This window comes from Monodon monoceros, unplaced genomic scaffold, assembly GCF_005190385.1.
Source record: "Monodon monoceros isolate NGI ecotype Baffin Bay Population unplaced genomic scaffold, NGI_Narwhal_1 Super_Scaffold_17, whole genome shotgun sequence".
Taxonomy (NCBI): domain Eukaryota; kingdom Metazoa; phylum Chordata; class Mammalia; order Artiodactyla; family Monodontidae; genus Monodon; species Monodon monoceros.
In genome coordinates, this window is record NW_021703773.1 from 5733162 (window position 1) to 5748612 (window position 15451).

A 15451-nucleotide genomic window follows, 5' to 3' on the forward strand; every position below is an offset into this window, starting at 1 on the left:
GCCTCAATTTCCCTACAGACGCCGAGCGTCGCGACTATTGGCCGCTGCCCCTTTAAGGGCCGCCACTCCTCCTCCCACCCGGGGGCAGGCTGTGCGTTCTCGCGGGTCAACTGGGGAGGATGGCCCAGGCCGGGGGAATCGCTCCCACGGCCCGCTGCCCCGTCCCCTGAGCCTGGTAAGCTGCGAGACCCCTTCCCTCTTTCCCTCCCGCCCCGCGCGCGACGCGGGAATGGCTCCCTGGCTGCACGGGAACAGCCCTCTGGCCCCGTGGCCAGATGTCCCCACCCGGGCGCCCAATACTGCCAACGCGAGCGGGCTGCCAGGGGTGCCGTGGCACTAGCGGGGCTCTGTTGGCGCTGGCGGTGCTGGCCACCGTGGGGGGCAACCTGCTGGTAATCGTGGCCATCGCCCGGACGCCGAGACCCCAGACCATGAACGACGTGTTCGTGACTTCGCTGGCCACAGCCGACCTGGTGGTGGGGTTCCTGGTAGTGCCGCGGGGGGCCACGTTGGCGCTGACCGGCCACTGGCCCCTGGGCGCCACCGGTTGCGAGCTGTGGACCTCGGTGGGCGTGCTGTGTGTGACCGCCAGCATGGAAACCCTGTGCGCCCTGGCGGTGTATCGCTACCTGGCCGTGACCGACCCGCTGCGCTACGGCGCGCTGGTCACCAAACGCCGAGCCCGGGCAGCAGCGGTCCCGGTGTGGGTCGTGTCCGCCTTGGTGTCGTTTGCGCCCATCATGAGCAAATGGTGGCGCGTCGGGGCCGACGCCGAGGCGCAGCGTTGCCACTAAAATCCGCGCTGCTGCGCCTTCGCCTCCAACATGCCCTACGCGCCGCTCTCCTCCTCCGTCTCCTTCTACCTTCCGCTCCTGGTGATGCTCTTCGTCTACGCGCGAGTTTTCGCGGTGGCTACGCGCCAGCTGCGCTTTCTGCTCCGGGAGCTGGGCCGCTTCCCGCCAGAGGAGTCTCCGCGGGCTCGGTCTTGCTCCCTGTGCCCCGCCCCGGCGGGGCCGTGCGCCTGGCCCGCAGGGGTGCCCTCCTACGGTCGGCGGCCGGCGCGCCTTCTGCCTCTGAGGGAACACCGCGCCCTGCTCACCTTGGGGCTCATCATGGGAACCTTCACTCTCTGCTGGTTGCCCTTCTTTGTAGTCAACGTGCTGCGCGCCCTCGGGGGCCCCTCTCTAGTGCCCGGCCCCGCTTTCCTCGCCCTTAACTGTCTAGACTATGCCAACTCTGCCTTCAACCCGCTCATCCACTGCCGCAGCCCTGACTTTCGCAGCGCCTTCCGCCGCCTGCTGGGCCGCTGCCGGCCCGAGGAGCACCCCGCCGCCGCCTCCCCGCCCCCGCGGCCCTGACCAGCCCCGCAGAATCCAGGCAGCGCCCACCGCTCGACTGGTAGGTAGCCAAGGCGAAGGGGTTGACGGCTCGGGATCAGGAAGCATTCGGTATCTCCTTCGGTCAATTTTTTTTTTTTTTTGCGGTACGCGGGCCTCTCACTGTTGTGGCCTCTCCCGTTGCGGAGCACAGGCTCCGGACGCGCAGGCTCAGCGGCCATGGCTCATGGGCCCAGCCGCTCCGCGGCATGTGGGACCTTCCCGGACCGGGACACGAACCCGTGTCCCCTGCATCGGCAGGCGGACTCTCAACCACTGCGCCACCAGGGCAGCCCCTTCAGTTTTTTGAGCTTGGGGTTCGGTAGGAGAAGATGGGGCTGGGGTCTCTGCATCGAGGGAAGTGGGGCATGGAGTAGGGAACCGAAGTGGAACCCAGGGCCCTTTCTTTTCCCGCATCCCAACCCACCCTGCCCTGGGGTTGAAGCAAAGGAGGGCGGGCCGGTTGTTCTCCACCCCAGGAGCAAGGGGGGGCCCGGGATGGGGTGGGTCCCGCTGTGCCCGAGGGTCCCCCTCGCCTGGTCAGCTCTAGTTTTGGTGTTGTAGCTCAGTTTCTTTGCCCAGATTTCTTGCCACCTCTTGGGCTGGCTTTGACTAGACTAGAGGTCCCCCAAAGCCCTTGGGCTCAGCTTTGGTTTCTTTGAAAGGTTTGATAGCTATGAAGGTGAGAATCCACTTCTGGGATGAAGGCTAGACAGGTTCTGGAACGTGTGAGTGCGAATTCTTCCCGGGTAGGAACCGGGCCGGGTTGAAGCTGGGTTGGGCTTTGTGGCAGGGTGGGTCCCCAAGGCTTTTGTGTAACCGCACGTGCCCCTCAAGGTCCCTGACCTTCACCCATTTCCCTCTCCTGTTCCCACCCTCTGCCCCCTCACCCCAAGATACCTCATCTCCTTTTTTTTTCAGGGCTTCCTGGGGACTTTCTTAGGCCTTGAAGAAACAACTCCATTGATCCAGAACCTTTGGAGAGCCTCTGGCCTGTTCGGAATGAGCCCTGTGGAGTTTCCCACCTGGAAAACTCTGCCCTCAGGAACCTGACCACTAGGCCGTGAGAGGGGGAGGGGGTCTGGCTTGGGAGGGGCAACCCTTACCAAGTGGGTTTTCACCATTCTCTCTCTCTCTCTCCTTCCAAAAGATGTTTTCTAAACCCCACCCCTGAACTTCACCACTACCTCAGCAGCTTGAGTGTCTGGCTGTCCTTGCAGCAGCCGGGCTGGCTTTGGCTGGGCACCCATCCCCTTGCTCACTTGAGTGCTGTGTGCTTAGGGCAAAGAGAGCACCCTCGTTCCATTCCTTCTGCCACCCAGACCCTGATGAACCAGTCAGTGTACTGGAGGCCCTGGCGACCCAGGCTGAGAAGAAGCAGCTAGAAAAGGTCAAGGTTTGGGGTTTGGTTCCTGGCTCCCTCACTACAGCCCTCTAAGCTCCAGCCTCCCTCACTTTAGACACAGGACGGCTCTGATCTACCTCACAGCAGGGTCAGAAGGACTTCTTTAGAGTTTTGGGGGGCTCCTGGGTTCATGGGAAGGTGAACCATTAGAATGGATTCCTTCTTTTCCTTTTAAAATCAAATTAATAAATATTACTGAATGCAAAGTATCCATTGTCCTCTTTTCTCTCCATTTGTTTTCTTTGCATAATCCACTTTCTCCCTTCTTAGAGCTGGCTTTTGACTGAGGCAATAAATTTGGACTAATCCTTGCCCCTTTCTTCTTAATCCTCATGAAACGAAAAATGAAGTCTGTTTGGGTGAAGGAGATGGAGTTTGAGCCTTTGACACTCCTGTCTCCCCACCCTTTCCAAAATTCCTGGAAGCCATTCTACCCACGGGATTGAGCAGTGTGTCCACAGGAGGATGGGGCTGCTGTGCCTGGGATCAGGGCATATGGAGCTCTCGTGCTATAAGCCGGTGGTGGATTCAGGAACCAGTTTTGTTTGGTGCTGTACGTGTGTGTGTCTGGACATGCAGACCGTTGTTTGTGTTGGGCAGATGTCTTGGGTTATAAATATATTCTGACATTTCCCTTCCTTTCCATAACCTCTACCTTCCCACTCCCTTTCCTGGGAGGCAGGAATCTATATTATCCTCTTGAAGTAAAACTGGAGTTCCAAGTTTGAGGTCGTTGATAGTTTTTTTCCCTTATTTCAATTTTTATGAACTTTATCAGGCAGTTTCCTATGGAAAGAAAATTGCAGTGGAAATCCCTGGGTCATTTTGTGGGTTCTTATTTAAACTCCATGAGCAGAGACCATTGTCCGGGTTGATTTACAGGATAGCCAGTAAATCGTCAAAAGTTTAAGGTGCTGGATGACAGAGCATACAATGCATTGGCTAAATTCAGGGGCTCCAGGGATATGAAACTCTGATCTGCCCTGAGGATAAGCTCGGTGGATTTCCACATATGGGTGTTCCCTGTGAATTGGACCTGGCCTCAGCTGCTTTCTTTTGTCCAGGAGTCCAGGTTTTATTTCTTAGGATGTTTGCATACCAAAGATGACTTTCTCCTTTTCAACCCAGAGCAGTGTGAGATCTCTGGTGTCTGAGGTATGGAAAGTTTCTTGGCAAGGACTCAACTGTTGAACCCTTAGGGGAGAAGGAAATCTCGCTTTAGCCTGGGGACACATAAGAGGGCCTCTGCTCTCTCCCCACCTGTGGATATTTTCCCAGCATGGCCGAGGGAAGTTGCCCAGTCAGTGCTAGGCAGGGGAGAAGAATGATTTGGGGGAGGAAGGGCGCTCTGGTGTGTAGAATTGTCCTTGAACGCTATCTAGGGGCTCATAAGGCTTGAGTCTTGCTCGACGTGCACCCGTGTGCCAGCTGTCAGTCTCCTCTGGAGTGTTTAGACTTGCACCGGGGCTGTGGACTCCATCTGCGAATTGTCACCGGTGCATCTGATGGAGAGGCAGCCAGCTGCTCTGGTCATTTCTCCAGCAACTTGTGGCCAGGTGTTAGGCTGAGGGGGATTTACATCCTTGGATGCCAAGCGGGCTGCTCTCGCTAGCGCTAGCACGGGGCCTGAGCACTTGAACTGTGGAAGACAAACAACCATCCTCTGAGCCTAGGGGTGTGAAGACTTACAGACCAGTGAGAACAAAAGGGCCCTCCGAACAGCTGGCCCTGCCTGGGCATGGGCAGAAGTGAGGGGGTGGGAGGGGAGAGTGCTGAGCTGGAGGACAGGGGATGAGGGGTGACTGGGTTTTTCAGAGGGAACCTTCCTTCTGCATCAGGTGGGACTGCTGAGGGGCAGGCAGAATTAGGGAGAGGGGGAGCTTGATAACAGACTTTCCTAGGACTCTCCCTGTGGTAGATTCTTCTGGGGAGTGATGGTAAGTGCAGGCTGTGGTCCTTGTGGGGGGTCACGGGGCTATCATTCCACACCAGCTTCATTCTTCAACCCTTACAGAGTTGAGCAGCTTCTCCCTGTCGTCCTGGGGCCATGGAAACAGTGTCCTTCATGGTTCCATCCTAAAAGCCAGAGATCCAGGCTCCCTCTCAGACCCCCTTGGCGGAGGGAGTATGTCTTTGTTTGTGTGTCTGTCCCGGGAAAAAATGGGAGCCGGCAATGGGGGTACAGATCTGCTAATGCCCGCCCCAGCCCCCTGCCAAACGCCCTGCGGACAGTCTGCCTTAGGCCAATGAGTGAGCAGTTGAAGTATGATGCTCAACTGTCTAATGAGCAGAAGCTCCATAAGGCCATCGACTCTTTCATAGCTCATTCTATTATGCGATTAAGGAAAATCAGAATGCATTCCTCAGTTTCCTCATCTATAAAATAAACGGAGAATAACCCTTTCTCTCCTCTCTTGCCTTTAGAAGGGGAATGAGGGTGACTGGGACGGCTGGCTCTCATCGACCTCCGGGGAGCCCTAGGCAGAGCTTTGCAGCTTCAGCGTTTATGCAGAGCTTTTGTGCTCCATCCAAGGCATAAGCGGTGCGAGGCGCCCCCTGACGGCGGTTTAAAGTACAACAGGTGTGGACAGAGTTTGCAAGTTGCCCTGACTTGCAAAAACTTGAAGAGACCCTAGGAATGGTTTAGCCCAATCCTTTGATAAAATGGATGAAGAAACTGACTTCTAGAGAGGTGAATTGTGAGTAGCCAAGATTAGTGTAGTCAATGAAAGGCAACACTGCACGGAATTTGGAGCTGGAAAAAACAAATAAAAAAGGAAGGAAGGGAATGACCCATCAATAAATATGCCAACACTCTAAGAGGTGCTCTCCAAATGTTATGTTGTAGTGACAACAAAGAAAAAATACAGCTGCATAGAAATCAAAGAGCTTGCTGTGCTGATTCTAACCCAGTCTACCAGGCTCCCAAGTTCACTTTCTTTTCCCTGCACTCACTGCTCACCATCAGTCACACAGAGCAAGTGATTTAACATCTCTGTTTGCCTGTGAATCAAACGCAGATTATATTACGCTCTACTCAGTTCCTGCACACTGGTTTTGAAGCTCAGATGAGAGGCTGTATGTGAAAAGATTTGGAAACTGAAAGGGCTCCCTCCAGTGTAAGGGGTGTCATGGAGTATGGAGCTCGGACTAGTCCCAGGTCCCCTGGCTTTGGTCTTTGTTTGGTCCTGCTTCTGTTGACAGCCTGGATCTTGGACCCACTTGCCTTTGGTCACTGTGGGCATGTCCTGCCTGGTCTTTCTTCCACAGGTTCATCCCTACCTCAGGCTGATTCCACTGGTGTCACCTCCATGTCACTGTACACCTCCCCCTCCAGCTCTCTTTTCACGTTCAGACCCTGATCTGGCCTGTGCCTGACCTTTTGGTCATGGTTTGGCTCACCCTACCATTGCGGTGCAGCATTTATAATGAGGCAATTTTAAGGATGGACAGAAGGTTTAAGAGAGAGGGCACTTTTAGATGTCTGTGCTTTATGGTACATTTGTGAGAATGTACCCTAAGGAACCGGAAGAGGGAGATGGTATATTAGTTTGCTAAACCTTCCATAACAAATCACCACAAACAGAAAATTATTCAGTTCTAGAGGCTAGAAGTCCAAAATCAAGGTGTTGGCAGGGTCATGCTCCCTCTGAAGGCTCTGGGGGAAGAATCCCCTTTTGCCTCTTATAGCTTCTGGTGGCTGCCAGCAAGCCTGGGTGTCGCCTGACTCATAGCTGCCTCACTGCAACTTCTGCCTCCATCTTTGTCTGGCTTTCTCCCCCATGTGTCTGTGTCCAAATTTCCCTCCTCTTATAAGGACACCAGCCATTGGATCAGGGCCCAGCATAATTCCGTAAGACTTCATTTTAACTTGATTATATATGCAAAGACCCTATTTCCAAATAAGGTCACATTCTGGGGTACCAGAGTTTAAGATTCAACATCTCTTTTAGGGGGACACAATTCTACCCACAGCTGAGGGTGTGATGGGGAAGCAGGAACACTCTTAACTCTCCATGCTCATCTTATTACTGCTGTCTCAAACCCACATTTCCCAGGCTCTGTTTCATCCTATAATCAGTCAGAAGGGTAGTGGGCATGCTATGCACTCCTGGATTTCCATTTACGAGCCTTTTTTCCCATCTCCCTGGGCCCCAGATTTGAGAGGCGATTCATCAAGTCAGACTTTGTGTTTGTTGTCTCCTGTGGGCAGAATTTGCTGTCCATTCTCCATTCTTCCCTTCTTCCTTGAGTAACAGAACCCTTAAGTTTTATTGGGGCACGTGGCCTCCCTAAAAACACATTGCGGCCTCACCTGCAGCTAGGTGTGACTAAGTGACTTAAGTCCTAGCTGACTGAAGTGTGCAGCTTCCACGTCTGAAAGGGAAAGGGTGTATCCCCCATGTCTGCTTGTCCACTTCCAGCCGGCTGGAATGCAGATGTGATGGTAAGAACTGAAGCAGCCACATTGGGTCATGAGATGGCAACCATGTGTTGCCAATGGCAGAAGAACCAGACATGGGGAGCCTGGGTGTCCAACGGTGTGAAGTCATCTTTTTAGCCCTGAACTGCTTATGTTTAAAACTCTTAAACGAAAGAGAAATAAATGTCTATCCTGTTAAGCTACAGTTGTTTTCGCTTTTTTTTTTTTTAATAGCTGCTGAATCAAACACATTCATCAGTGAAGGGAGGCAACAAAAGGATGACAATGAATGGACATCTCCTACATTCTGTAATGAATGTGGCTTGGCTTACAAGGCTGCCTTGCTTTGGTTCCCCTAGGGCATCTCTGGGAACTGGCATTTCTCTAGAGTCTGAGTTCGTGTCGTACCTGTGGCCACCAAGCCCATCTCCTGGACATTAATTCACATGGGGACAGTGAGCGTGCTCGTTTCTCAAGACCGCCGCAACAAGTAACCACAGCCTTGGAGCCTTAAAACAGCAGAAATTCATTCTCTCACAGTTCTGGAGGCCAGGAGTCTGAAATCAAGGTGTTGACAGGGCTGGTTCCTTCTGGAGGCCCTGAAGGAGAGTCCATTCCAGGCCCCGTTCCCAGCCTCTGATGGCTGTGGCAATTCTTGGCTTTCATTGACTTACAGATGCATAGCTTTGATGTCTACCTCTGTCTTCACTTTCCCCTGGTGTCCCTGTGTGTCCTCTCCTTTCCTGTCTCTTATAAAGGCACAGATGTGTCTTTGTAAGAGACAGATCGGATTTGGATTTGGGGCCTATTCTAATCCAGGATGATCTCGTCTCAAGATCTTTGCCTTAATTATATCAGCAAAGACCCTTCTTCCAAATCGGGTCACATTCTGAGGTTCTGGTTGACATACCTTTTGGTAGGCGGCACTGTGCAAACCCATTACAGTGAGAGATCCATGTGAACTCTTTAACGAATAGTTCTGATCTCATGAAATTGTCATCCACTCCAGTCACCCCTCACGGAAGGGCTGTTTTCTCCAGAAGCTCTTGGACTCTGTGGCAGGCAGAATTCTGAGATGACCTCCAAGGACCCATGTCCTTATATAATCCCCTCCCCTTGAACGCGGGTGGGGCCTGTAATTTGCTTCTAACAAATAAAAAATGCCGAAAGTGATGGGATGTTACTCTTGTGATTATGTCATGTTATGTGGCAGAGGGGAAGGGATTTTGAAGATGTAATTAAGGTCCCTAATCCATTGACTTAGGTTAACAGAAAGGGAGATTATCCTCAGGTGGGCCTGACTTAATCAGGTGAGCCCTTTAAAAGAAGGTCAGAGGGCAGAGAAGAGAGATGCACCTACTAGCCTTGAGGAAGCCAGCCACGGTGAGCTCTATAGCTGCAAGGAAATGGGTTCTGTGTGAACCTGAAAGAGGACCCTGAGCCCCAGGTGAGACTGCAGCCCTGGCCAACACGGTCATTGCAGCCTGGTGAGACCCTGAGCAGAAGACCCAGGCTCCTGACCCATGGAAAGTGAAATAATAAATGTGTGTTGTTCTGAGCTGCTTTGTGGTAATCTCTGGCCCAATAATAGAAAAACAAATATAAACTTACTTCCCAATTCTGTCCCAGGCTGCTCTTTCTAACAGTCCTTCTCTGGTCCTGTTTTTAAAGATTTCCTATCAGAAACCAAAATACAATGGGACCCCAAGCTCAGGAAGGTCCCATGATCTGCCATGGCCTGCTTTTCTCCAAAGGACTCTGGGAAACTCTTGCTTGACTGGTCCAGGAAGAGCATCTCTCAGCCTCCGTCCTTCACTCCTGAGGGAATGACCAGTCATTCCATGATTCCTTCTCCCCAGCCTTTTAAGAAAATTAGGAGCTGAAGAACCCATTTCACTACAGTTTTCATTTCTGAGTTGCTAGTGAGGAACCACACTTTATAACACACAGTAAACACAGTTCCCAAAGCCTCTTCGGCAAGAAACAAGATGAAGTCTTATTGCTTCTGCTGTTGGTATTCCCAGAAGGAAGAGTGGATGGGTCAGTTCTTCCCAGAGAAGAGAGTGCTGGGCACGGGAGAGCTTTGCATCAGCTCAGCGCGCCACCCACGGCTTCTCTGTTTTCTCTCCCCGTCACTGGATCATGTGACTGAGCCCTTCCTCTGCGGGCTCCCCTTGGGCCAAAGTCTGAATCTAACTGACGTCGGAACCCTCTCCCAGGGCCACAGGCAGCGGCTTTCCCAATGAAGAAATTCTTACCATTCGGGGGGAAGGAGAAACATATGAGACTGGTGGCAAACATCACCGCTACGTGAAGACGCAGAGGGGAGAACACATTTTAAGAGCAAACTAGTCCTTTCTCCCTAACCCGAACTCTCATGCCCATCCCCTTGGTAGGCTTGCTGGCTACCTGGTTTGACCCGTTCTGGTATTGCACTTCTGACCCTGTAGAATGAAACAGTTTTGAAACCTTTGCCTTGCTTTCCTTTAACATTTCTTGCAAGTTGTTGTAAGGAAAAAGATGTTTCTTAAAAAAAAAAAAAAAAGGTAGAAAAGTTGGACAAAAGTAAGTGAATATTATTAATGACACATAAGATATTGTTTAAATTAAGCAGGTATTTCGCAGAACTGACGTCTCCCTCCAGGCTTGGTGTGGTGCCTGGTATTTTTATGGAGGACATCTGGTGAGTTTACCCGGTACCCACAGCGTATCTCAGGCCTTCAACACTTAACCGAATTAACTCAGATAGTCTTCACTGGGCCTTCTTGCCTAGCTCTGGCTTCCCTCCAGTTCATCTCCCACAAGCCCACAGATGGATTTTTCTAAAGTATAAATCTGTGTCATTCCTTTTCTCAAAATCATTCAGTGATTTTCTGAAGCGTTTGGGGTAGGATTCAGACCCCTTAACACAAGGGCCTGGCATTAGATGGACAAGTGTCTACCCTCCTAACCTGATTTCACACCACTCCTCTCCCCCGTACACTTTTATTCCAACCACACTTAATTTTTAGTTTTTGGCCACACTGCGCAGCCTATGGGATCTTCGTTCCCCAACCAGGGATTGGGGGGCCCTCGGCATTGAACGTGGACGTACCACTGGACCACCAGGGAATTCCCCCAACGACATTTAAATTCACTAAAGAGCTAATTTTTCTTTGTACCTTCACACAGACTGTACCCTCTGTCGCCCATCCAAACACAGATTGTACCCTCCACTCATCCACTCACCCATCCCTTCCAGCAATAAGTAATAATTTTAAAGTGAACAGATTCTAAATATGTTACAAAGTAAAACTGACAGGGTTTGCTGATGGCTTGGAGGTAGGGTGTAAGAGAAAGAGAGAAGTCCGGGATGCGACCAAGAGTTTTGGGCTGAGAATCTGGCAGAAGGGACTTGCCACTTACTAAAATGGGGAGAAATGATGGGAGGATATGAAACTATGAGTTAGTTTTTAGATACAGTAAATTTGAAACGTCTATGAATGATTTATTGGAATACTATGTAGGTGTTTGGATTTCCAAGTCGGAAGTTAGGAAAGAAGCTGGAGTTAGATATATAAGTGTATGGTCAGGCCACCCAAGATGGCTGTTCTCTTGCTCTCTGTACATCCCCTGCTGGGCCAGTCCCTGCTTCACCTACACCCTACTCACCTGACTGACCTTCCCTCTTAATCATAGAGCCTACAGTAAATGCCTACGTACTTACCCTGGCCCTAGCTAGTGATTGTTCCCATCTTTAGATCAGAACTATTTCAACTATGATAGTTTACCAAAGGAGAATGAGGGGTGCACCCCTTTGCTGGTTTCTCTGTTAACTGATGAGCCATTCTGACGTCAAGTCCCCTATAACTGGTAATCTCTCTGTTACCCCAGGAGCGAAGACTACTGCCTTGTCCTGCGTGCTGTCTGCCACACACAGTGGGGTGTCGCTCCAAGACCTTGCTTCAGACATGTAAGGTCCCTCTCATCCATTACACCATTGATGTCTCTGTTGCTGACTCTGGGCTCTTGAGCCTGGACAAGTACATGGCTTGCAGGCCTGTGGGTGCAGCTCAACAATAAGTCTGACAGATTGATTCCAGCAGTGAAAAGCTGGAAGAAGGGCCTCAGTCCTTGTCTTCTTTGAAGAAAGAATTCATAAAAGAGACCAAGATTGTGAAAAAGATAAAAGAAGTGGTTATTAGAAGCAAAGTATGTGGGACTTCCCTGGTGGTGCAGCGGCTAAGAATCTGCCTGCCAATGCAGGGAACATGGGTTCAAGCCCTGGTCCAGGAAGATCCCACATGCCGCGGAGCAACTAAGCCCATGCACCACAACTACTGAGCCTGCGCTCTAGAGCCCGTGAGCCACAACTACTGAGCCCGTGTGTCACAACTCTGAAGCCCGGGCCCCTAGAGCGTGGGCTGGTGTTCTAGGGAACACCCCAGGAATGATCAGAACTTGGGGCCACAAACACTGCATCCCCAGTTATTGGCTGATCAGCTTCCAGGCAGAGCCTCAGGCACAAGCCAACCGCCCCCTCCGTTACTCCCCACATGCTGTCACTCTCCGTAGCCTGGGGTAGACCAGAAAGGAACCTTCCCTCTGCTGCTGAGACAGGATTGGGGACCATGGATGTTTAACACCTTTGGAAGCACAAAGCCAACACACATAAAAATAGCCATTAAAGATGGTGGTTCCTGGGGACTTCCCTGGTGGTCCAGTGGTTAAGAATCCACCTTCCAGCACAGGGGACGTGAGTTAGATCCCTGGTCGGGGAACTAAGATCCCACATGCTGTGGGGCAACTAAGCCCGCGCTGCAACTAGAAGAGCCCATGTGGCCAAAATTAAAAAAAAAAAAAAAAAAAAAAGATGGTGGTTCTTAAGCCTTGGGAATGGATGATTCAGTGAACGCTCTCTGACTGCCTTTCCAGCATCCCTTCTCCACTCTCCCATTTCTGAGAACACCTGGCATCTCTTTTAGGGAATGCTTCTGTCCATTCTTAGCTGTGCAGTTTGGGAGGGATGAACACCCCCCCTCAGCTCTAGGTGATTGGTTTACACTCACCAGAGTATCCCATCCTTGGTCAGGGATGGGCCAGTGACCCACTGCAGCCAGAGAAAGGAGGCCGGGGGCTTCGAGGAGGGAAGCTTCCTCGTTCTTGCAAGGAGCCAAGAGAAGAGACGCTTTCTCTTCTTCTGGATAGTGAGGATGTAACTTCTGGAAAGGCTGCAGCCATTGTTTGAAAACATAAACACTTTTTTTTTTTGCGGTACGTGGGCCTCTCACTGTGTGGCCTCTCCCGTTGCGGAGCACAGGCTCCGGACGCACAGGCCCAGTGGCCATGGCTCACGGGCCCAGCCGCTCCGCGGCATGTGGGATCTTCCCGGACCGGGGCACGAACCCGTGTCCCCTGCATCGGCAGGCGGACTCTCACCCACTGTGCCACCAGGGAAGCCCATAAACACTTTTTAAATGAGAAATCATATGCAGGTGGTCTAACATTTCCAAGGCGCAACGTGGTGTCCAGTGGAAAGCAAGTCAGGGTTATTCTCTGTCCTTGTCCACCAGCCAGCCTGTTCCAGTTTGCAGAGGTGATCACAGTTACCTGCTTCTCATGCACCCTTCCAGAGATTTTCTAGGCATATACATGCAAATGCATCTTTTATTGATATATCCCCCCAAATATTCCCCACTTTGCTATCTATTTGTACCTCCTTTGTTCTTAATGATGTATCTTGAATATTTTTATACATTTGTACACATAGGGCTGCCTTTAACACCTGCCTGGAATTCCATTATATGGATATCCCATTATTAATGTAAACATTCCTTCAGGAATTGGCATTTAGTTTATTTGCAAATAGAGCTGCGATGTAAATTCCTCAGATGCGTTTCCTCTGCACATGTGCTACATTGGCATTTGCTCCCGTGCCCAGAGTCAGCCCGAGAACAGAGCAGAAACATCCGGAAGAGCAGAGCCAAGGGAACCACAGAAAAGGGAGCTGGAACCCTGACGACTCATTACGCTCTGGCCTGAACGATGAGTGAGGTCAGATGTACCCTGGGCTGCCCCGTTATAGAGCCAAGAAATTCCTTCTCTTTCTCAAGCTAGTTTAGGTTGGGTTTTTTATTACCTGCTGCATGAAAAGTTCTCATTGGCACAGATGTTAAAATTGTCACAACTGAAATGTGTAGTGAAAACAAGAATGATGAAAAATGACACGGCAATTTTGATCTCCATAATCTTTTTTTTTTCTGGCTGTGTTGGGTCTTCGTTGCTGCACGCAGGCTTTCTGTAGTTGCGGCGAGCAGGGGCTACTCTTCCTCGTGGTGTACGGGCTTCTCTTGTTGCGGAGCACAGGCTCTAGGTGTGCAGGTTTCAGTAGTTGTGGCACAAAGGCTCAGTAGTTGTGGCTCGCGGAGTCTAGAACACAGGCTCAGTAGTTGTGGCGCACGGGCTTAGTTACTCCACAGCATGTGGGATCTTCCCAGACCAGGAATCGAACCAGTGTTTCCTGCATTGGCAGGCGGATTCTTAACCACTGCGCCATCAGGGAAGTCCCAATAACCATCATCTTAAAATATAAACATCTTAGAGAAGAAACCAGAGGGGTGTACACCAAAATGTTAACTGTGGTTGTGGATTGATTGTAGGACATCGGTGCTCTTTGTTATTGTTTTTTGAAGTTTTAAAGTTTTCTACAATAATAAGGATAACTTCCACTATCATTGTCTCAAGGCAGGTTCCCTGGAAGCACAGGCTGAGACAGAGATTTGGGGCACGTGATTTTCAGAGGGAATGCCCTGTAGGAGGAACCTGTAAGGAAGTGAGGGAAACACGATTGTGAAGGGGAGGGGGCCATGCAAGGATGGGGCCTTGGCCTGATTGGGGGATGGGCCCTAAAGTGCAAATTGAGCCACATGCATCCCCCAAGGCAAGAGGGCTGGCTTTTTTTTTTTTTTTTTTTTCAGATGTTAAGCATTTTGATTTATTTAAAAAGGGATTGTTCATAGGAAACAATTACTTTGAACAGTATACAGGACTGGTGGAGACTGGCTATGTCACAACATCAGACAGTACAGTCAGTATCTGCTGTATGGCTGGTCTCGGTAGACGCCCTTTGCTGTCCTCGCCGAGGGTGCCTTGTGTCTTGAGTTTGTCCACTCCTCTTGCCCGTAGGAATCGTAAGTCTCTTCACTGAGTCCGTGTCCATAATCATAGTAATCAGCACCACTTCGGGCTGGGGCGCTATAGCTGTTATCATAGGAATCATAACTCTGTTCATCGTAAGCAGTGCCATATCCATCATCATAGTCATAATCTCCACAGGTCTCTTGTGTTGGGGGCGGCGGTGGAGGTCTGTACCCAGTTGGGGGGACGCCTCTTGCTCTGGGAGTGAGAAGTCCTCTTCCTCGACTCACTGGCCCTCGGGTGGAAAGGATTCCTCTGGAAGTCGGCGTCCCTCGCGGTACCCCGACTCCCACTGGCCGGGCCGCGACTCCTCCCCTTCCCCTGGTTATTGCTGGGGTTGGTACACCTCTTGTACGCAAGGTAGGTTTCCCTCGAACAACTGGCACATCTGCGTTTTCTGAACCACCATTCAAATATGTCAATTCCTGGAGCTGTGCTTGCCAGATTTCATCATTATAGTCCGGAATGAGGAACTTTTTGATTTCCTCCAGAGCATGTCCCATCCGGGCATAGGCTTCTGCTGGCGGGGCAAACACTTCAATCAGAACATGGAGATCATCATTGAGGTGGAAGTACTTTGCTTCTCCACTTTTCCTCAACTCTTCTTCCTTTGCCTTGTCTCTCATGGAGCCTTTTCCAAGGATGGACATTTTTGTCAAGGTTTCTTCTTGCAAGCGCTTCAGAGAATTGCCACGTGGCCCCAAAAGTTTTCCCACAAAGTTGAACTTAGGGAACTGTTTTACAGGAATCAACACTTTCTGTCCCAGCTTCATGTTCTTATTAATCACCACATCAATGTACTTTTCTTCGTCCTTGCCTTCTCCTTTGTGAAACTTTTCTATTTCTTGGTTCACCAGCCGCAGGGCGTGCGTGAAGGAGGGGTCCAGGGAGTCCTTCTCCGCCATCAGCTCCGGCAGGTACTTCTCCTCCACGCTCGCCGGCCGCCCGGGCCCGGGACGCGGACTCGAGGCGGGCGAGCAGCGCCGGCCACGCAACCCCCGACCCCGCCCGCGCCCTAGCGGCGCGGAACCCGGGCCGGACGCCGCGGCCGGGGCGCGGCGGAGCCAAGCC

At 51.3% G+C, this 15451-nt stretch overlaps 1 protein-coding gene and 1 pseudogene across 1 annotated transcript; one reads left to right on the top strand and one right to left on the bottom strand.

Moving 5' to 3' along the window:
* Nucleotides 1-229: 229 nt before the first annotated feature.
* ADRB3 (adrenoceptor beta 3) lies at nucleotides 230-1402 on the top strand. Its single transcript, XM_029226699.1, is given in 3 exon segments — nucleotides 230-333; nucleotides 335-1338; nucleotides 1341-1402. Coding segments are annotated over 3 exon segments (1170 nt in total).
* Nucleotides 1403-14241: 12839 nt separating this feature from the next.
* The window catches only part of LOC114897671, a 2470-nt pseudogene continuing 1260 nt past the window's right edge, over nucleotides 14242-15451 (bottom strand).